This window comes from Vipera berus (genome assembly GCF_964194415.1).
Source record: "Vipera berus genome assembly, chromosome: 9".
In the NCBI taxonomy this organism is placed as follows: Eukaryota; Metazoa; Chordata; class Lepidosauria; order Squamata; family Viperidae; genus Vipera; species Vipera berus.
In genome coordinates this window covers 16,080,106-16,100,936 of record NC_138212.1, presented here as the reverse complement: position 1 = coordinate 16,100,936, position 20,831 = coordinate 16,080,106, and the positions used below count along the sequence as shown (strand labels likewise).

Below are 20,831 nucleotides of genomic sequence, written 5' to 3'. Positions count from 1 at the left end.
CTTAACAACCATGTTACTAACTTAACAACTGCAGTGATTCACTTAACAAATGTGGCAAGAGAAGTCGTAACATGGGGCAAAGCTCACTTAACAAATTTCTCACCTAGCAGCGTAAATTTTGGGCTCAACTGTGGTCGTAGGTTGAGGACTACCTGTACTGCATGCAAATCTGCATATTAAAAGCGAGACTCTTAATATGGTGTTCTTTGGATTCACCCCTTATGTCGTTCATAATCTGGATTATATTGGTTAGAGGAGGGGGGGAATGAATGATGCCTTCCCACGAGTCAGGAAGCTAGCCAGATGTTTTGGGAATTTTTTCAATCAGCTTTTGAGTTCCTTGAATAGACAATGCTCAAGATGATCTGTATAAACAAATGGAAATAACTAAATACATATCAACATATCGTATCCCATAGAGCAGGCGTGTCAAACTGCCGGCCCGCGGGCCAGATCCGTCATCCAGAAGCCGCACCCACCCCATTGCCGGCAACAGCAAAACTGTCCCAATACGTTGTGCAACGTCACGTGACGTCACGAGTTTGACATGTCTGCCATAGAGCCTACTTTGGCCAGGGTATTTTGAAGCTACCTGCCCACACCTGATAATTTGCAGGTAGTCCTCAACGTACGGCCACAATTGAGCCCAAAACTTCCGTTGCTAAGTGAAAAAGTTATTAAGGGAATTTTGATCACATGACCACAGGGATGCTGCAACACTTGTGTGCAAAACGGTCCTTAAGTGGCTTTTTTCAGTTCCATGGTAACCTTTGAACGGTCACTAAATGAGCTGTTGTAAGTCGAGGGTTACCCGCACAGCTGCGTTGTAGTACAATTCCCACGTTGTTAAAGCCAGCACGTTAGAAGCTAATAGGCCACCACGTGATTGGATTTCCAACGCTCTGCAAGAGCGTTCGACCATTGTTAAGTGAATTGCTGCAGTTTTAAGTCAACCACACAGTTGATAAACAAATCTGGGTTCCGCCATTGACACAAATGCTAATCACATGATCCTGGGACACAGCAGCTGCTATAGATTGCTTCGATAAAATGGAAGTTCGTCTCCAGCTTTTCGCCCTGGCAGCTTACGTGATGTGTGCCATTTATGACACAAATCAGGCCATTTAGCTTCATTTACAGTGCAAATGATACAGTGCCATCTCCTTTTTTCCCTCACAACAGCCTTGTGAAGTAGGCTGGGCTGGGCTGAGACAGAGGGGCTGGCCTAAAGTCACCTGACTGGCGTTTGTCCCCCAGTTAATACTCCAGCACCTAAGCACTGTCAAACTGGCATATTATGCTGTTGTTGTTTCAGATAATCCTCAGCTTATGATCAAAAACTGACCCCAAAATTTCTGTTGCTAAGCGAGACACTTGCTCAGTGAATTTTCCCCCTTTTATTTTTAATTTATTTTTTTTATTTTAATTCCATTTATATCCCGCCCTTCTCCGAAGACTCAGGGCAGCTTACAAGCTTAGCAGTAGCCTTCATTCTATGTATATGCCTGCTTATTAGGGCTTTCACACACACCCCCAAGCGGCATTATTACAAAGTCAGCTTAATTGCCCCCAACAATCTGGGTCCTCATTTTACCTACCTCGGAAGGATGGAAGGCTGAGTCAACCTTGAGCCTGGTGGGACTCGAACCTGCACTAATTGCAGGCAGCTGGTGTTACTTAATGACCATCCTTGCCACAGCTGTTAAGTGAATCACTGCCAGTGTTAAAATTAGTAACACAGTTGTTAAGTGAATCTGGCTTCCCCACTGATTTTGCATGTCAGAAGGTCGCAAAAGGGGATCACCTGACCCAGGGATACTCTGACCGTCATAAATATGAGTCAGTCACCAAGCATTCAAATTTCAATCATGTGACCACGGGGATGTCGCAACGGTTGTGTGAAAAACGGTCCTAAGTCTTTTCTTTCAGTGCCACTGTAAATTCAAATTGTCATTAAATAAACTCCCTGTACGGTCATTGTCATTCTGTACATAGAATGAAGACAAGTATCAGTATGAAATATAACCCATAATCCTTGCTACCCAGTCTTGACTATCTTCTTCTGCATAACTGAAGGCTGAAGTTTAGAGACCCTTTAGTCAACCACAGCTCAGACATAAGAGCAGGGAGACAACAACAGTACTAGAAAAAAAATGCATCCAAATACTGAAAAAAAATCTTAAAAATAAAGTTTGAAAGGATACTTCAGATATTTTTTTGATTGGATACAGTTCTAGAATACATAAATGAAAATAATCACAATTTATTAAGATATACAATATGCTGACAGCAGCAAAAACAAACTTGGCAGAACTCTGCAAAAGAGATTGGAAGGCTAAAATTGGAGGGTATACAGCAATGGCAAAATTGACGGAATACATCCATAACAGACGATTAACCGTATTCCAGCAGGCACGATTCCTTTATACACAACACATTACACAGTGCAGGGGAAATTTAGACATTTGCAGATGTTTGGGGAACTTAAATAGAAACCATCAATGTTCTCTGACAATCTATAATATAAATATCTAAAGTGCAGCCCATTTGGTTGGGAACACACATGGAAGGGAAGGGGAGAATGTGTTATTAGAAAATGCTTCATATTCAACAACATTTTTAAATCTTATTTGCATTGTACTATATCAACAGTAAAACAATTTCAAAAAAGGAGGATGTTAATTAACTCTATTAATCTTTTAACTCATGGAATTAAACACATTAAACTGTTGGGTAAGCATTACACAAAGTTTCAAAATACTTTATGTTAATTTTATTAATGCATTTACATAAGGGAAGGAATCCTGCATCCCTTCTAAGCATAAAAACAAGTTAATTGTATTAACAGTAAGAATCGCTGTTTCATTGTTGTTGCATCGTAAATACTTTATACTTTATTTATTTGGCCAAGTGTGGTTAGACACACAAGGAATTTGCCTTTGATATGGAAGCACTCAGTGTACTTGCAAAACAACAGAATATAATTCTAATAATAATAAAGTGTACAGCCAATAAAATGAGGGAAATAAAAATAATAAAAATGGTAAGTAATAATACTGCAGCCACGCCCTATGGGTAATATACATATGCATTAGACAAAAAACTTAGTACAGGTAGCCCTTGACTTATGACCACAATTGAGCCCAAAATTTGTGTTGTTAAGTGCAACATTTGTTATGTGAATTTTGCCCCATTTTATGACCTTTCTTTTCTCCGTTAAGTGAATCGCTGCAGTTGATAAGATAGTAACCCAGTTGTTAAGTAAATCCGGCTTCCCCAGTGACTTTGCTTGTCAGAACGTCGCAAACAGTGATCACATGATCTTGGGACACAGCAACGGTCATAAATATGAACCGGTTGCCCAACATCTGAATTTTGATCAGGAGATCAGAAGGATGCTGGAAAGGTTGTCATTATGAAAAACGGTCATGAGTCACTTTTTTCAGTGCCGTTGTAACTTTGAACAGTCGCTAAATGAACTGTTGTAAGTTGAGAACTACCTGTAAGTTATAGTCCTTGTATTTCATCAAGTTTCAAGAGTGTTCAGTGGAACGATGGTCACCCAGGGAAAAAAACTCTCCCTGTGTCCAGTTGTCTTGGCATACAATACTCTATAGCGCCACCCTGAGGGAAGCAGCTGAAACAGTTTATTTCCAGGATGTGAGAGGTCTGCAAATATCTTCTCAGCCCTCCTTCGGATGGGCACCATATGCAGGTCTTCTATGGAAGGCAGGCTGGTTGCTATTATTTTTTCTGCAGTATTAACTATTAGTTGGAGTCTGTACCTGTCCTGTTTGGTTGCTGTACCAACCAGTTATAGATGTACAAATACAGAGCATCCTACTCACCACATACCACTAATAAGATGTAGCTGATCTCAAACTGACTGTGATTTTAAGCACATTAATACCCTTGAGGGCAATTGAAGGAAGAAAAGCAAAGAGGTGGGCTAGTCAGCTAAATGGAGAAAAGGAAATGCTTTGCATTCTTTTCAGGAATTAGGTGTTTGAGAAATTACCTAAGAATGGATGGAAGGAGTTTGTCTCTATTAATCTACCCATTTCCAGACTTTAAGGATAATGTTAATTACAGGCAGTCCCATGAAAGATGCATTGGACTTACTCAGTTCTTATTCAGTGTAATAAATATATGTTGGGCTTATTCAACTGGGCTTATACAGTTCAGAACTGGATGCAATAAAGATGCATTGGCTTATTCAGTTCCCAGATTCTCCCACACTTGTTCCCATGAGGATAGCACATTCTCCAAATTATACAGTCCACTGCTATAAATAGGACAGTGATTATTTTTCACAATGTTGCCTACAGAACATCCATTCAAGGCATTGGAGAGAATTAGAAGGGTGACCAGATGCAAATATCCAGTGTTCGTTGGGTTTTGTTCAAAATGCTGCCTAAAGTCTTTTCTCTCCCACTTCCAGCTAAAGCTTTAAGTGACAGTAGAAAAACTTAGTGAATTATAATTTCTACAATGGAAGAATGGATGGTAAAGGTGATGGAGTTGGCGGAGATGGCAAAATTGACTGTTCTAATTAAAGACAAAAATTCATCTAGTTTTGTTTCCATTTGGAAGCCACTTCTGGATTTTGTACTCAAAGCTAAAAAAAGGAACTAATTTTAGGTTTTGATGATTAAAATGGCTTTATTATAGAAATGGGCTTGAAACATTTAAAAAAGCAAAAGCAAAAGCTTAAGGCTGTAACTCTCTTTTTGTATCCTACTGCACTTCGAAATGTTGGAAAACATTACTTTTTTCAACCTTTTTCATTTCTTTCTGCATTTTTAACTTTCTGAATTTTTTATTTGCATTTTCTCCTATAATAATAAGCTTTAATAAAATAATATAAAAAGTAAAGCTATCATGAATTTCATAGAGTTAGCTTGGTAGGAATGTATCTGTATATTTAAATGCACACATGACTCCTTAATCTATCAACAATATTATTCAGAATGTCAGTAGTTTAAGCAGAAAATATTTAGCTTTCCATCCAAAGTTAAGCATTAAATAAAGGGGGAAAAACACTGCAACTCACATTAAAGTATTACTCGTATTACAATAGTTTCAATCTTAGGCCAATTACTTAATATTAAAATATGTCTTCTCAACATTTCCAGTCTACCTTGCAGCCCTAGGATCTCCTGGTGGTCTCTCACCCAATCCTTAACCAGGCCTGGCCCCACTTTTCAAAATTAGCTAGGTCTTTTATATATAATATTCATTTGTTTCTGCTTCTTTCTTATTTTGGTAGCATCTCACTTGATGCAGAATTCTTGAGTACCCAAAACTCTGCGCTCTTTTATTGCACCTCTGGACCAATTCGGTTTTTCCTTTATGTTTTTATTTTGCTCCTTCAGTACCCATCAACTGGACTTGCAACTAGAGGACCCACTTGGTCTCTCTCTCTCTCTCTCTCTCTCTCTCTCTCTCTCTCTCTCTCTCTCTCTCTCTCTCTCTCTCTCTCTCTCTCTCTCTCTCTCTCTCTCTCTGCCAACCCACCTCACTGGGTTGTTGTTGTGCAGAAAATAAGAGGAAGGAGGAATATTCATTCATTCATTCATTAAATTTGTTTGCTGCCCATCTCACCATGAGCTGACTCTGGGCAGCTTACAGTGTATAGGTATAGCTGCTGCCTTGTGTAAACTATAACCCAGGAAGGAAGGAAGGAAGGAAGGAAGGAAGGAAGGAAGGAAGGAAGGAAGGAAGGAAGGAAGGAAGGAAGGAAGGAAGGAAGAAAGAAAGAAAGAAAGAAAGAAAGAAAGAAAGAAAGAAAGAAAGAAAGAAAGAAAGAAAGAAAGAAAGAAAGAAAGAAAGAAAGAAATCTGCCTCTCAATCTCTATTGGAGATTCTCAGTCATCCAGGTCATAGTTATCCCAAAGATGCTTTTTCACGAAGCTTCTTGGATGAGAAGCGAAACGTCTTCCAAGAAAAACAAGGAAGTCCAGTTGCCTCGTGAAAAAAAGCATCTTTGGGAAAATCCGCCTCTCCCTTTTCTTGGCAGCTGTATTTTGGGACTGCGGGGCGAAGGCGGGGGAGGGGGAGACCGGCTTTTACGGACTCCTGATCTCCTTCCACTCCTGCACTTTTCCACCCCATCCCCGGATAGACCAGATTCAGACGTTTCCACGTTCCTCGCGTGTGCGAGCCTCCCATCTCCCGCACAGAAAGTTGCCCCCTCCCCCGATTTCTGAAGCCGAGCAGACGTCTCCGCTGACAAATTTCAGAGCTGCGGGCCAGCTACGCCCGCTCGCTTCCACTTTCCACATGCCAATGACTGTCGATTTTACCATCTATGGGCAAAAAACCCCGAGACGAGCAGGAAGCCGGGTAAAAACAGCCCGCCGCCGCCTCCTTCCTCTCAGGAGTCCCAGAAATATCCCCCCCCCCCCAACCGCTCAAAGCCTCCTTTGCAAAGCCAGCGAGCTGCTTTTCGGCTCTTTTTTCTTTCTCTCTTTCTCTCTCTCTCTCTCTCTTTTTAAAGCTGCCTGCCTTGCAGGATGAATGGGGAAGGGGAGGGAAAGGGGGGGGCGCCACCAGCCCAGCGGGAGGGAGGCAGGCCCATCTGCGGATCTAAGGAGGCGCCTGGGTCGCATAAGGCTCCCTCTGGGCTTTGGGAAACCGGATTGGGGAGCAAAGTGCAGGATTATGGGCTCTGTGGTTCAGCACCGCAGATGCCAAGCTGGGGAAGCACGAAAAGGTTCTGCAGAAAGTCGTGCGGGCTTTTTTGTTCTGAGCAAGCATCTTAAGGTTTCAAGCCTGTGTGTGTGTGTGTGTGTGTGTGTGTGTGTGTGTGTGTGTGTGTGTGTGTGCAGGTAGTCCTCGACTTACAGCAGTTCATTTAGTGACCGCTCAAATGACAACGGCACTGGGGAAAAAATGGCTTATGGCCGCTTTTCACACTTTACGGCCGTTGCCGCAGCTCCACGACCAGGGGATCAAAATTCAGACACTTGGCCACTGACTCATATTTATGACAGTTGCAGTGTCCCGGACTCATATGATCCCCTTTTGTGACCTTCTGACAAACAAAAGTCAGTGGCGGAGCCGGATTCACTTAACAAGTGTGTTACTATCTTAACAACTGCAATGGTTCATTTAACAACTCTGGCAAGCAAGGTCGTAAAATGAAGCAAGACTCCCTTAATAACTGTCTCAGCAACAGAAATCTTGGGCTCAGTTGTGGTTGTAAATCGATGACTACCTGTATTTGAATCCCACTGCTATAATGGTGACAGGCAGAAATTCACCCGGTAATGATGCGTGGGGTGTGCGTATGTGTGCATTTCAACCACACTGCATGCAAAGCGTAGAATTCCTATAATTACGACAGGCAGAAATTCAACCGGTATATGAAGTGTGGGGTGTGCGTATGTGTGCATTTCAACCACACTGCATGCAATGCGTAGAATTCCTATAATTACGACAGGCAGAAATTCCACCGGTATATGAAGTTTATGCACCGTTTCTACTTCTGCCTGCAGCGGAAACCTTGCGTGGAAACCTCCCCCGCCCCCCTCCTCAACTTTCCCGCCTTTGCGCTTCCCCGCGGAGCCGTAGCTGTCCATCTTGCCCAAAGCCCGCCCCGCCAGTGGAAGCCACGCCTCCTCCCCGCCCTTCCGTCGAGCCTTCGGCTTCAGAGCCTTTCGCCCAATCCCACCTTTTCTTCTCTTTCCCCACCCTAACCGAACGGCAGAGGCGTGGTTACGGTAATTTTCCTTTTAAGCCCCGCCCATCTCGCGCGCCTTCTTTACCTTCCCTTCTCTCTCTCTCTCTCTTTCTCCCTTTCTTAGCGTATTTCCGGTAACGCCGGAAGTGGAGCGGGGAGGGTTACTGGGCGTCTCCGGGCGGAAGTGGAGCTGTCGGGGAAGGCGGCGGCGGCGGCGAGCGGGAGAAGGAGCCGCGCCCTGAGCGACTGCGCGAGGTGAGGCGGCCGCCGGTGCTCCTCTCGAGTGGGTTGAGGTGGGTGGGGAGAGGCGCTTTGAACGGCGGCGTCGATGCACGTCTGAACGCGGTGGGGAGGGGAGGCGCAGAGGAGGCGTGTTTGGGTTCCCACGACCCATTTAACCTGCTTCCATTTCCTGGATTCGCCAACCCGAAAAGGAATCTGGCTTCGCGTGCTTCCAAGCCACCCCAAACCAAGCTGAGCCTTTTGTGCGGGTGAAACGCGTTGGGTGAAAGCCGCCTTGACTCCACCGACGTGGGTCGGGGCTGCACGGGGCGTGCAAAGGGTAACTTGATGGGTAGACTCGTGTCTCCTTGCAAGGAGGACTCGGGGTCGCCGCCGGGGCTCGGCTCCGGGGATTTCCCGATTGCAACCCAGAGCTCCGCTTACTCCTTGGAAGGCCTTTTGATCGCTGCCGGCGGTGCGTGGGATCGCTCCCTTTGGGAACTGCAGTGTCAGGCGAGGAGAGTGGCGAGGCTGCAGGCGGGTTAAGCCTGCAGACCGTTGTCTGGGTTGGGCCAGCTCAGGATCTACTTGTCCTTTAGGGGAATCTGTTAAAATCCATTCTCCGAACTTAAGGTCCAGTTTCACCTTTGATCTAAATACGTAATGAAAGAATTAGAAAAGCTTTGCCTTTTCCTGAAAAGCATGGTTAGAGGATTTAAAAACTGCAGAGGTTTTCTGTGCTGCGTAACTTTTCCATTTACATTTTAGTGCCTAAATGTCAAGCAACGTTTGACAAATAATTTGGCTAAAATAATCTAGTTCCCAGACTATGGTCTTAAAGATGGAAGTGGCCTACAAATTCCAATATTCTTAGTCATTGTGGGCAAGGAGAAGAGACTGACTCAGCACTACATATTTTGCAAGTAAACCTAAGCAGAAATTAAGGCTTCACGATCAGTTGCATAGTTCGAAGATAGCAAGGAAAGAAAACCTGCTTGTTTGCTGAAGCAGGTGGTGTTGTCTTTAGGGAAAGGAGTATATAGTAGCTAGTCAGAATTCATTTTGGAATATGTCTTTGAATGCCCTGCATTGTAATGGGAGATATGGGGAATATCTGAGCACGAAAGCTGCAAGGGGAAGGAGATGGCTGGAGAGCCAGAATAGAATAATTCAGTTTCATGCAAGTTTGTGGTTGGTCTCCTGGGGTGTATCAAGTGAGGTGATTGGAATAGAGCAGCAGTTTATTTATTGGTTCAGGAGGCATTTGAAGGTTGAATGAAAGATGTATAAAGATGGACTGACTTTAAGCCATCAGTTGTTTTGAAAATGGACATGTATTATACCGTAGGGACAGTTATTGAGTTTATAAATTGCACTGTGCTACAATTTATAAATTGCACTGTGCTTCTTGATTTTACTTTGCCATGATATGGAAACCAATTGTGGCTTATTTAAGAAATGTTTATTGATACTTTAGACCAGACTATTTACAAAATAACTTGCTTGGTTTGCAATAGGCTGCAAAAATCAAAGTATTTGCCTTACCTTATTTGTCTCATTACACGAGATTCCCATGTTGTAACTTGCAGATTAAGAGTTGTAAATTCCCAATGAGTAGCATACAGGAATTAGGATCTTTGGAAGCTGTATAGTTAAGTGGAAGATGACATCTAGCAAGGCTATTGTAGTATTCCACTATGTGGACAGAATCATAGGCATGTAACTAGTGTCAATATTACGGTAAGTTTAATGCAGGAAGTAATGAGTAAAACCACAGAGAAGAGAAATATGCATCCGTGTATTCAGCCAAGCCCAGTAGTTTCGATGTTAATCGAAGAGAAAAATCTCTTCTCAAAATATATAGTGAGTGGTTTGGGAAAAGTAATTCCAAATTGTTGAGGTTTGTACAGTGGTGATTGGATTTATGTGATATTTATGGGTTTGGTTGGCTGTACTGTGGACTTTTTAATGTTGTAATACCCGTTCTAGGTTTTAATGTTATGTTCCATTTTTTATTATGCAGTGGCTGTTTTAATTTTGTTGTAAGCTGCTGTGGTCTTTATAGGCTTGACAGCATAAATTCCATTGAAAGCAGAAACAGACTCATACCATTTTTGATAACTACTTAAATCAATGGAGAATAATCTCCAATATGGCTATTGCCAAAAATGTCCTTTTAAATGTCAGAGGACACTTTTATTGGCTGCATTCAGACATCAATAAACCACAATTATTTATTTAAGCCATGGGTTTTACTAAGCACAGTTGGTTGAGTTCACACATGCTAAGTAATAAAGTGGGAAACTTAATTGGATATGCTTATTAACCCAATATGAGACAAGCCACTTTATAGGAGTAATGTTATGCATGAATATGCCAATAAACCTTGGCACCTATTGTAAGCTCTTTGGGGAATTAGCTTTGTTATTGAAAAGGAGAATTCAGGTACAGTAAATTACATAGTGATGGTTTCAAATTGCTTAGCCCTGTGTTTTTAACAGCATGTTGTTCTCTTGGTTTCTGCTGCTGCTTTCTCCCTGCCTGCTTATCATAGGTTTGTCAGCAAAATGTGGTTAAGTATCCCTTTCCTGTTCAAAGTCCATCTGATACTAGTCCAGAGCAGAGGTTGGCTGTGGAATTAAAGTCCTTGCAGCACTTATGTTGAGAACTATGATTGTGGGGAAGAAATAGTCTGTTCTGTAGCATTTACACGTTCAATTGTTGAGTTTCTCTAAAGTGCCTCTTTTGACAACTAAGCTTTGAACAACAGAATGTGACTGACTGGATTCCCCCCCTCCCCCAACATTAGGGCCCATTCTAAAAATTCTGCTTTTTTGCAGATACTTACCCTTCAAGAATTCATTGATGGTACCTTTGTTTAAGAATGATTGTGTAGGAATTACTTTGCATTTGCTAACTGTAGAACACAAAAGCTATTTTTTTTCCAGAAAAGGCTTGTTGACAAAAAACAAAGGTCAGTGATACACTGAGCTATTTGATCTTTGTAGAGATGATGCTTTTAACTGCTAGCTATATCATGAACAGGTGTAAACTTGGGAAGCAAAAGTAGATGCTGAAGCTTTTGTGGAAGCTGTGACCTTCACTAACAATGGTTAAATGTTACATTTGCACTGAGAAATGTGTGACTAGTACAGTATGTAGAGTCTCTTGTTTGCAATTTTCCGTGGAATCTTTTTAAGATGGCATTAAAAGTAGAGCTGTTTAATTCAAAAACATTTCGTCCTTTTAAACATTGGGCTTACTTGACCAGACGTAGTTTGTGCAAATCTGAGTTCTCAATAGAATTTTATACGTGTATATGGTTGAAAAGTGTATGTATGTATATAGTAAAATGCTCCTGTCTGAGCATAGGAAGAACTTAGGGAAATTTGACATTCTGAAGGCCAGTGCAGACTTTTTTAGTGTTTTGTGGAAATATTTCTGGTGTCCACTTCCAAATAGGGCTGGGTTTGCTTCTAGCTTCAGGCCTGCAACAGTCTGAAAAATTCCTCAGGATTAGAAGCAATTGCTTGCAGCTTGGCTTGGTGGAGAAAATGGGGTTGTTGTTCAAACAGACCACTATGGTATATAGTAATAGATTTCTGACTATTCTGTTAACATTTCTTAACAAATGTTGTTTTAATGATGTAGGTAGACCAGGGGTCCTCAACCTTGGCAACTTTAAGACTTGTGGACTTCAACTCCCAGAATGGCTGAGGGATTCTGGGAGTTGGAAGTCCACAAGTCTTAAAAATTGCCACAGTTGGAGACCCCTGAGGTAGACAATCTCAAAATTATTTAAACACATATGAAAGTATACCCGTTAAAATACGTCCTTTAGGTTTATGAATACCAAGAATAGTATTTATTAACCGGAACCTACTCTTTCTGCATGCTTTGATGGGGTGATGCTGTACTATTCATTTCCAGTAAAATAAAAATTTGTCACCATGGATGGGGTTTATAAGTTGTGCAAATCCATAATGTTGTTTTATTTAGTTTTGGCTTAGTATGATGTATGCCAAATTTTTTTGGGGGGGGGGTATATTTTTTTTATTATATTTTTTAAATTCCATTTATATCCCGCCCTTCTCCGAAGTCTCAGGGCGGCTTACAAGCTTAGCAGTAGCCTTCATTCTATGTATATGCCTGCTTATTAGGGCTTTCGCCCCCACTCCCAAGCGGCATTATTACAAAGTCAGCTTAATTGCCCCCAACAATCTGGGTCCTCATTTTACCTACCTCGGAAGGATGGAAGGCTGAGTCAACCTTGAGCCTGGTGGGACTCGAACCTGCACTAATTGCAGACAGCTGGTGTTACTTAAGGAGGCATTAGCCCACTGCTCCACCAAGGCTCTCTATATTTCAATAGTCCAATTTTGTTTGAGGTAATTAATCTGAAATTTAGTCAGCCATGTTTTTTTAAAAAAAGAAAGCCATTCATGATTGGGTATGTACATTGCACTCAGCCAAAATATGATTGGATTATTTTTGGTTCAGTACACTTGAATTCAGCAGTCGTGGGTTGCATAAAATAAAGATGGGATATCATAATCAACTATGGCATCGCACAGTGTTGCATGCTAAAGCATGCTCTGTTGAACAGTCCTTAATTGTCTAGGTTCACAAATTGCTGCGAGGCAAAGAATGCAAAGGAGTGCAGCCAACCGCTTCTCTTTGGCATTTTGTAGAGTTTCCTTCAAATAAGCAAGACCGATAACTGTGGTCTTTCTTTTTGAAATTATTTTGGGTGCCTTAAGTCTTGCATGAACTTCCAGACATTGTGCAACTAAGCCAGAAATGGCAGTTTACAAATCAGAATGTCTGTGTACATAGAATACAGCCAGACAAGACATTATGGCGTAAATAATAGGTCTGTGTGGTTGGTGGGGACATTCTATATTTTGCAGAGTCAAATTTCTCTCCCCCCCCCAAAAAAAATCCATTGCACTACCAAAGTCTGCTGTGAATGATTAAAAAGCTGATCTACTCTCCCTGATCCCTCTCTTTGGTTATGACATACCTTATCTTCCATTTACCGGAGATAACGAGCAAATTGCTCTGGTTCTGGAAAATGTATCCTACTATTCCATTCCAGTTTCCTGCATGAGGATGAAGCTGTGTAATCCTCTTAGTTGGAGTAAAGATCCCCTTTCCTAACAGCAGCTATCCATCAATTCTGCAAATATTCCATATTCCCACATGCTGTGGCAAAGTTTAATGGAAAAGCTTGGGAATAGGTGGCAGCTAAAGCTTAGTGAAAAGGCACTTTTATCTGAATTCATTAGCACACCTAGGATCAATGCTTTTTCTGCAAAGAGGAAGTTAAAGAGTTTTCTGTTACAGGAATGAGGAAGCGTCCTTCCTCTTTGAGGCATGTGTGGTAATTTGGAAGCAAAGTGTTGCTTCAGGCAACTGTTGTTTCCTTATTGGGTGGGTATGCATAGCGCACTAAACTAGGCTGAAATGGGACCTTTGCAGTTCAGTACTGTAGCCTGGCTTTGTCTTGGTGTGCTTTGTTAAGCCAACCTCACACTGAGCTATGCAATTCATGATCAATTCATGATCACCGTTGAGTCCAACTTTTTTCCTGCTAAGTAAGCCAGTTAAGTGAGTTGTGTCGCATTTTATGACCTTTCCCCATGGCTGTTAAGTGAATCACTGCAGCGACATGAATCATAAGACCGTTAAGTGGATCAGATTTCCCCCATTGAGCTGTTTGTCCGAAGCTGACTGGGAAGGTGGCAAATGGTGATCACATGACTCTGGGACAATGCAATTCTCATAAGCACATGCCAGTTGCCAAGTGCCCAAATTGCTCAAATTTTGATGATGCGCCAGTCACGTGAGAGCCGGTCATAAGTCACTTTTTTCAGTCATCTTGTAACTTTGAACAGTCACTGAACAAACAGTTGTAAGTTGAGGACTGCCTGTAGTGTCATTTATTCCGTCAAGTGCAGTCCGCAAGGGTCTCAGCCCACCAACACATTTGTGCTACCCTGTTGTAACATTCTTTCTTGCAGAGCCTTGCGATGTGCAGAGCCCTCTCTCACAGTGATTAAGGCTGCGTAGGTCTGGATTGTCATCATTTGTGCATCAGTAGCTGCCTCAGGCCCTACTGCAGTCTCTTGACAGGCCTTTATGGGCCAACTGTAAGCATCCCACAAAATTTACAGCGCATGGTATCTGCGTGGAATTTAAACTGTGAAAATGTCTGAAGTCTTTCTAAGGACACCCCGTCAGTTTTCGGGGCAGCGAGTTGCAACTGGCGACAGTGGGTCAAACATCACTTTCAGATCTAACCAGTAGAACGTTCATTTTGACTGGAGCTACGACTCATGTTTCAAGCAAGAGCAGTGATTGATTGATCAGATGGCTTAACCAGTGAAAAAGTAGCTGGCCCCTGGTCCCTCTTGGCATTTCCGTAAAATGATGGGATGGATGGGATGAGGACTGTAAAGGACCTCCCATTTATAAAGGTACAGGTAGGTTTTGTCCTCCCCTGAGGAAGATAGCCTTGGTGGAGCAGTGGGCTAATGCCTCCTTAAGTAACACCAGCTGCCTGCAATTAGTGCAGGTTCGCGTCCCACCAGGCTCAAGGTTGACTCAGCCTTCCATCCTTCCGAGGTAGGTAAAATGAGGACCCAGATTGTTGGGGGCAATAAGCTGACTTTGTAAAAATGCTTCTTTGGGGGGGGGGGCGAAAGCCCTAATAAGCAGGCATATACATAGAATGAAGGCTATTGCTAAGCACATTGATTTGTGCTTCTTAGATTGTAAGCCGCCCTGAGTCTTCGGAGATATAAATGGGATTTTAAAAAAAATTAAAAAAATTGAGGTGCCACCATCCACCATTTCATATAAGGTTGAGTAGGAAAGCAAACAAGGGTGCTTTTGTTTGTTATCTTGGACACCTGCTTATCTTGGCACATGCCCACCCTAAGGCTGGCAGGCTAATTTAGCTAAAACCATTGCCCCCATTTGGAAGTTGTGCCTTTGGATCTTCTTGTGTTTGTGCAACCTTTCTCGGCTCCCCCTTTAAAGGAGCCCAAGCACCCCCACCTCCTGGCTTTGCTGTGAGCTGAAAGAACAAGGCTGTTGCTTTAAGGAATCCCTTCATTAAGAGAAATCAGATCCTGCAGCAATGAAGAATGTTAGAATTTTCTGATCAAGGTTAAAGCAAGGTGTGTTCTTCTGGCGATCCTTTACGGAGTTTCTGCTGACAGCGGGACTGAAAAGATGATGTTTTATGGATTTGTTTCTAGATAAAGAGATTGGATGGGAGATGAAGCGATAAATGTTTGCAACCTTTGAGAGGTTGGAAGAGTCGTTACAGTTGTTTATATTTATGGCGAAGGTTGAAAGTCACCTGCGTGTTTTCTTCCTTTTCCATTGGGTTTGTTTCTGGGGTTGTTGTTTTTTGCACTATTTACTTTTTATTCTTTTTCTTTCACTTGTATTAAATTTTTATTACATTCCAGGCTGTTAATAAAATTATATGCCCACCTGGGCATATACATATGGAATCAGTTCATTAGGATCAAGGAGACTCCTTTAAGCCTGAAACGTGCAGCGTCTTTGATGAATAGGAGAGAGAATCTGAACTAGCTCAGGGCCCATAGTAGTTCTTCCAAATTGCAGCCTGCCAGAAAGTTTTTTATGTTAATCACATTCCATTTAAAATGACATTTAATCATTGTCCTAGTATGACCCAGTGTGGAGCTTTTCCCCCCCCCTCCAGCTTGCTACTTGAAGACCATGTACAGTTTCCAACCCACACACAACTGAATCTCCAGATTTGCCCAAAGTTCAAATACTCCCCGTGGTTTAAAAGTCTGATTGAAAGCCAATTAGGATCAGTCTTGGTGTGATTGTGGAGGCCGAGTACTTGTGTGGGATAAGAAAGACAAAACACCCACAACTCGTGAGCGTCACTCTAAATACAAACTCAGCAACCGACAATCCCCAGCCAAGCTAAAACGTTAGAACACAGACAGAAGAGATTGACGGATACCTTGACAAGGGGATTAGAGATTAAAATGTTCCAATTACTTCCACATGTTTAATTTTTATTGTGTTTCCAAGAGAAAGGCTACAGCCCCTCACATGTAGAACGTTGGCTGGGTTCACCCACATGTTTATCTCTCTATAATTGCTGAGCGATGGATATTGTATTCCGGCTCTGGGCTTGGCTTCAGTGGAGAGGGATTTTTATTTTTTTCCCCCAGTATTCTGTAAATAAGCTTCTTTTCAGGGTTTTTTTTTGCTCTCAGGTTGTTATAAAAAGGCCCTGAAAGGAAATAGGATTGGGTGCAAGCTGCATTAGCTTCCTCTTAATGGCATGGTCAAACTTAGCAGGTGCTGAAAGATGACAGAGCTGCAAAGCCTTGTTGAACGACTGGAGAAAGCTGTGGGGCGACTGGAGATGGTGTCTCGTGGTCCTGGCATGCACGGTAGCCATGGGGACAGCCCCCCAAAAGGTGAGCTCCCTGCGCCAAATGATATCCTTTGATATTCCAAGAGGCTGACTCTACTCCTGTCCCCTGAGCATATTTGGGCAGCTTGTGCCTCTGTCTGTGTGAACCAGATTAGCAGCTCATTTTCCCTTCCCTGTACAACAAGTCTCACCAGCTCTAAATCACAAATGTATATAATAGCATTATAGAGCACTTCCTTCCTGCCTTCCTTCCTTCCTTCCTTCCTCCCCTCCCCTCCCCTCCCCTTCCCTTCCCTTCCCTTCCCTCTCCTCCCATTTTTCACCTTTACTACTTTTATACTCAAGGCGTTAACCTTCACCCGGTTCTGATTACAGCCATCTTTGCTTCATTTTCGCTTGCCGCCTGTCAGTATAGTTTTACTTGCCACAAGGCAGCGACCATACATTATACTCCTTCCCCCTCCTATTTCCCCCACAACAGCCCTGTTGGAGTGCCCTTGCCTCCTTTTTAAGCACACCGTGGTGCAGCATGCTTCCAGTATCGGGAGGTTTGTTCTTTGATTTTCTTTTTCCTAATTAAAGAAAAAGAAGCCAGTGTGCTGCAAAATGTCAGCATGTAGCATCTGCATTCAGTTTCAAATGAGGATAAATTGAACTAGTAGGAGGCCTGTGAGGCAGCCAGGAGGAGGAGTAAACTGGTTCCTTGGCATTGGCCATGCCCACATGGCAGGTCTTTTGTGAGAGCACCCACAACATGCTCTCAGCAATCCTAGTGTGTTCACCCACTGAAAAAGACACTGTGAAAGTGTTCTCCAGCCACGTGGTTAAAACCTCTGGTGGAGTGGACTGTAGCCTTGGCAAGCTCGGAGGGCACAAAGTTTAGGATAGAAAATACGTTTTAGGAGTAGAAATAATTGGAAAGGAGAGTGAATTTGCTTGCTAAGGTTGGGCAGTGCTTTGGCGTTAATCTCCCAAAGATAATTTGCACTCCAAATGTTCGTTCCGAGATTAACTCCAAAGCAGCTGCCCAGCCCTAGTAAGCAAATTCACTCTCCTTCCCAACTCCTCCTGTTCTCAAAACATACAACCTTGGTGTCTGTAGCACCTTAAAACCAGCTGCAGTTTTCCCGGGATGACACACATGAACTTGGGAAAGAGACAGCTACTTTAAAGGCTGTTGCTGCATTTTCACATTGAAGCCCCTTTTGTAGGATTGCATCTATGGCACTAACGCAGCTCAAAATCTTACTGCATGTTCGATTTGCGACAGCCCCAGGCCTCACCCACAAGTTCTCATCTGCTTCTTTTCCTTCCACAGGAGTCGCTGAGTTTGTGCAGGCTTTTGATGAGCTTTTGGCAGGTCCAGTGGCTGCATACATGAAGATCAGCAGAGAAATTGGCAGCGAAGTCCAAAAACACGTATGACTCATGCTTCCTTCCTGTTTCCTATTTTGAGTGGACATAAATACACCACCCCTAATATCTTTGGCAGGCAATCAATTGAGGCTAACGGGCTTTTTGCCCAGAAACGGAGGTGGTATGATCAAGCTCACACAATAAAAGGTGAAGGGAGACCATGTAGACTCCATTCATACCTTTGGGGGGGGGGGGTTGGCAATACTTTGGAAGTTCTAAAACTTCTGTGGCCAGAGACTACAAAGGAAGAAATGTTTAGATTCTGAAGACTGCAATAATTTTGTCATGCCACCTTCAAGTCTCTCTAGAATAGAAAATTCAATTTTCTGAGGAACACGTTTGAATTAAAAATAGGAACTTGGCCTCTATTATTTTTCATGGGTATTCTTTTTGTGCAAAAGGATACTATATACTTCTCTTGAGCTGTTGGCTGAAGTTACCCGGCTGTTGTGTTTTCTAGATATCTTCATTGGCAGGAGAATGGGGATATTTCTACAGAAATTCCCAGGGCAGCCCTATAAAATAAGCTACTAAGTGGGTTTAAGTGGGGCAAGGAGCATTGAGACTACCCAAAGGATTGTTGTTGTTTTTCTCCTGAAGTGAGATTGAAACTAAATCCCCTTTTCTACAATTATCCCAACATATTACATCATCACTGACCTATTTCTAAAATACGTCTATCCAAGCTTTAGGAACAATTGCAGAAAATATTAACTTTCAGTAGAAGAGAAGATAATGTAGCTCAGGACTGAATTGTGGAGTTCCTGAGCAAAACTGATGATGTTACCTAGCTAGATAATGAAACATCTGCAAGCAAACAAGCTCAGACAACCCCAGGAACTCCACAATATATGGGTATTTTAAAAATACTTGTCATTAGACGATTTTACAATACTAAAAAAATAATGCAAACTGAAATCAGAGAAAAGACATGAAAAGAATAGAAATAGAAAAGAGATGGGGGGGAAAAGAATCTTTAACTTCTTACAACAGATACAGGCAAAATAATAGTTCCCCATCCCCTATGAAATTAGATACACGGTCACAATATATCATTTTTTAAATCTTTTTCACTTTTTCTCTTGCAAAGCCCATCTTTCCTCTCCCCTCATCTCCTTCTCCAGCATGTCTTCAAGCCTTTATTAATATGCATGTCCAGTCTTAGTCACGCGGTGGTTTGCTCCATATGCTGAATGGACGCTGCTTGACAGCATCTCAAGGCCTTTGGCTTATATTAGCCATCGCTGCAAACTTTCAGCCATAAGGCCCTAATAGTGTGTGGAGGGTATTGCTTTAGTGTTATTTTTTGTTTTATTGTTTAAATTACCTTTGGTTGTTGAAAGTAAAGCAGTGTGCAAATGTAAGAAATAATGTATATAGCCTGTCTCCTTTTGATACAGTCAATCATTCTTGGAATTCTCTTTTGCCAGTCCAATTCCATTGCTGCTAATTCATAAGGTTGTCTGCTTCTCTTTCAGGCTGAGATGGTCCACGCTGGATTGATGACCGAGAGAACTCTCCTGGTGACAGCCTCTCAGTGCCAGCAGCCCATAGCAGTAAGTGGAGAAAAACCTTTAGAATTACAGTAATGTTGCTCTAGTCCAGGGGTAAGCAACCTTGGCTCTTTTATGGCTCGTGGACTTCAACTCCCAGGATTCCTGAGCCAGCATAAAAGAGCCAAGGTTGCTTACCCCTGCTCTGGTAGTTAAGGCACCAGGCTAGAAAGCAGGAAATTGTGAATTCTAATCCCGCCATAGCCATGAAAGCCAGCTGTGTGACTTTAGGACAATCACCAGGAGATGGTGAGTTCTAGCCCCACCTTAGGCATGAAAGATGGTGGGTGACTTTGGGCCAGTCCCCCTCTTTTATCCCAACTCACAGGGTTCTTGTGAGGAAAATAGGAAACGAAAACCTAATCATTGCAGCCTGATTCATGTCTTGGTACAATCCATGACATATTTTATTTTCCTGGGCTCCAAGATCACTGCAGATGGGGACTGCAGCCAAGAAATTAAAAGACGCTTGCTCCTGGGGAGGAAAGCCATGGCAAATCTAGACAGCACACTAAAAAGCAGAGACATCACCCTGTCAACAAAAGTGCGTATAGTCAAGGCTATGGTCTTCCCAGTTGCAATCTATGGCAGTGAAAGTTGGACCATAAGAAAGGCTGAGCACCAAAGAATTGAGGCCTTTGAACTATGGTGCTGGAGAAGACTCCTGCGAGTCCCTTGGACTGCAAGGTGATCAAACCGGTCAGTCCTAGAGGAGATCAGCCCTGACTGCTCTTTAGAAGGCCAGATCCTGAAGTTGAAACTCAAATACTTTGGCCACCTAATGAGAAGGAAGGACTCACTGGAGAGGGGATGACAGAGAATGAGTTGGCTGGATGGAGTCAATGAAGCAGTAGGCGTGAGCTTAAATGGACTCCAGAAGATGGTAGAGGACAGGAAGGCCTGGAGGAACATTGTCCATGGGGTCATGATGGGTCGGACACGACTTCGCAACTAACAACAACAACAACAATCCACAAGCCTAGCAGTTCTTTATTCAAAGGACTGCTTTAAAACAAACCAAGGGTTAGCAAGATTGTAAATTTAGACATTGTGGGTCAATATTATGCATGAGCTAGTCCTGGCTTAATTAGAAGGTGGAAGATAGTTGGGAAGAGAACTAGCATCAATGGGAACAGGCAGCCTTAAAATTAGGATCAAGGAGAACCCTCGGCAGCAAGAGGATTTGGGTGCATAAATAATTCACCTCTTGTTTTCTCTAATTTTCAATTGCAGAGTAACTTCTCCGTCGTGTTGAAGCCAATATCGGATCAGATCCAGGTGGTCCAGAACTTCAGAGAGAAGAACCGTGGCAGCAAATTCTTCAACCACCTTTCGACAGTTAGCGAAAGCATCCCTGCACTAGGCTGGGTTGCCATGGTAAGGATTGGGGGAACTAAAACTTCTCCATGCAAAGTTGCTCCGAGCTTCTGTTTCTCAAGGATGATCCTTCATATTAGCATTGCCAGTTTTAAGCTGTTGACAGAAGAGAAGAAACAACACCTGTCTTAAGCAGAATGTA

The 20,831-nt window shown here is 42.7% G+C and overlaps 2 protein-coding genes across 5 annotated transcripts in view; one reads left to right on the top strand and one right to left on the bottom strand.

Annotated features, from left to right (window-relative positions):
• The first annotated feature begins 7,826 nt into the window (after nucleotides 1–7,826).
• Nucleotides 7,827–20,831, top strand: part of CAP1 (cyclase associated actin cytoskeleton regulatory protein 1) — a 22,544-nt gene continuing 9,539 nt past the window's right edge. Inside the window, exons 1-5 of one of the 3 annotated variants that reach the window (XM_081335307.1) lie at nucleotides 7,827–7,939; nucleotides 16,262–16,386; nucleotides 17,662–17,762; nucleotides 19,238–19,315; nucleotides 20,546–20,689. In XM_081335307.1, coding sequence (XP_081191433.1) covers nucleotides 16,275–16,386; nucleotides 17,662–17,762; nucleotides 19,238–19,315; nucleotides 20,546–20,689 — 435 coding nt within the window. In that variant the 5' untranslated portion in view covers nucleotides 7,827–7,939; nucleotides 16,262–16,274. Of the gene's footprint in view, nucleotides 7,940–14,654; nucleotides 15,091–16,261; nucleotides 16,387–17,661; nucleotides 17,763–19,237; nucleotides 19,316–20,545; nucleotides 20,690–20,831 lie in introns of those variants that run through there. The other 2 variants (XM_081335306.1, XM_081335308.1) reach the window with 2 other exon arrangements.
• The window catches only part of PPT1 (palmitoyl-protein thioesterase 1), a 25,290-nt gene continuing 22,186 nt past the window's right edge, over nucleotides 17,728–20,831 (bottom strand). Inside the window, exons 10-11 of one of the 2 annotated variants that reach the window (XR_014027409.1) lie at nucleotides 20,517–20,785; nucleotides 17,728–17,789 (exon numbers count right to left, since the gene is read on the bottom strand). The gene's annotated coding sequence lies outside the window, so the exon portion shown is untranslated. Of the gene's footprint in view, nucleotides 17,790–20,267; nucleotides 20,786–20,831 lie in introns of those variants that run through there. The other variant, XM_081335310.1, reaches the window with a different exon arrangement.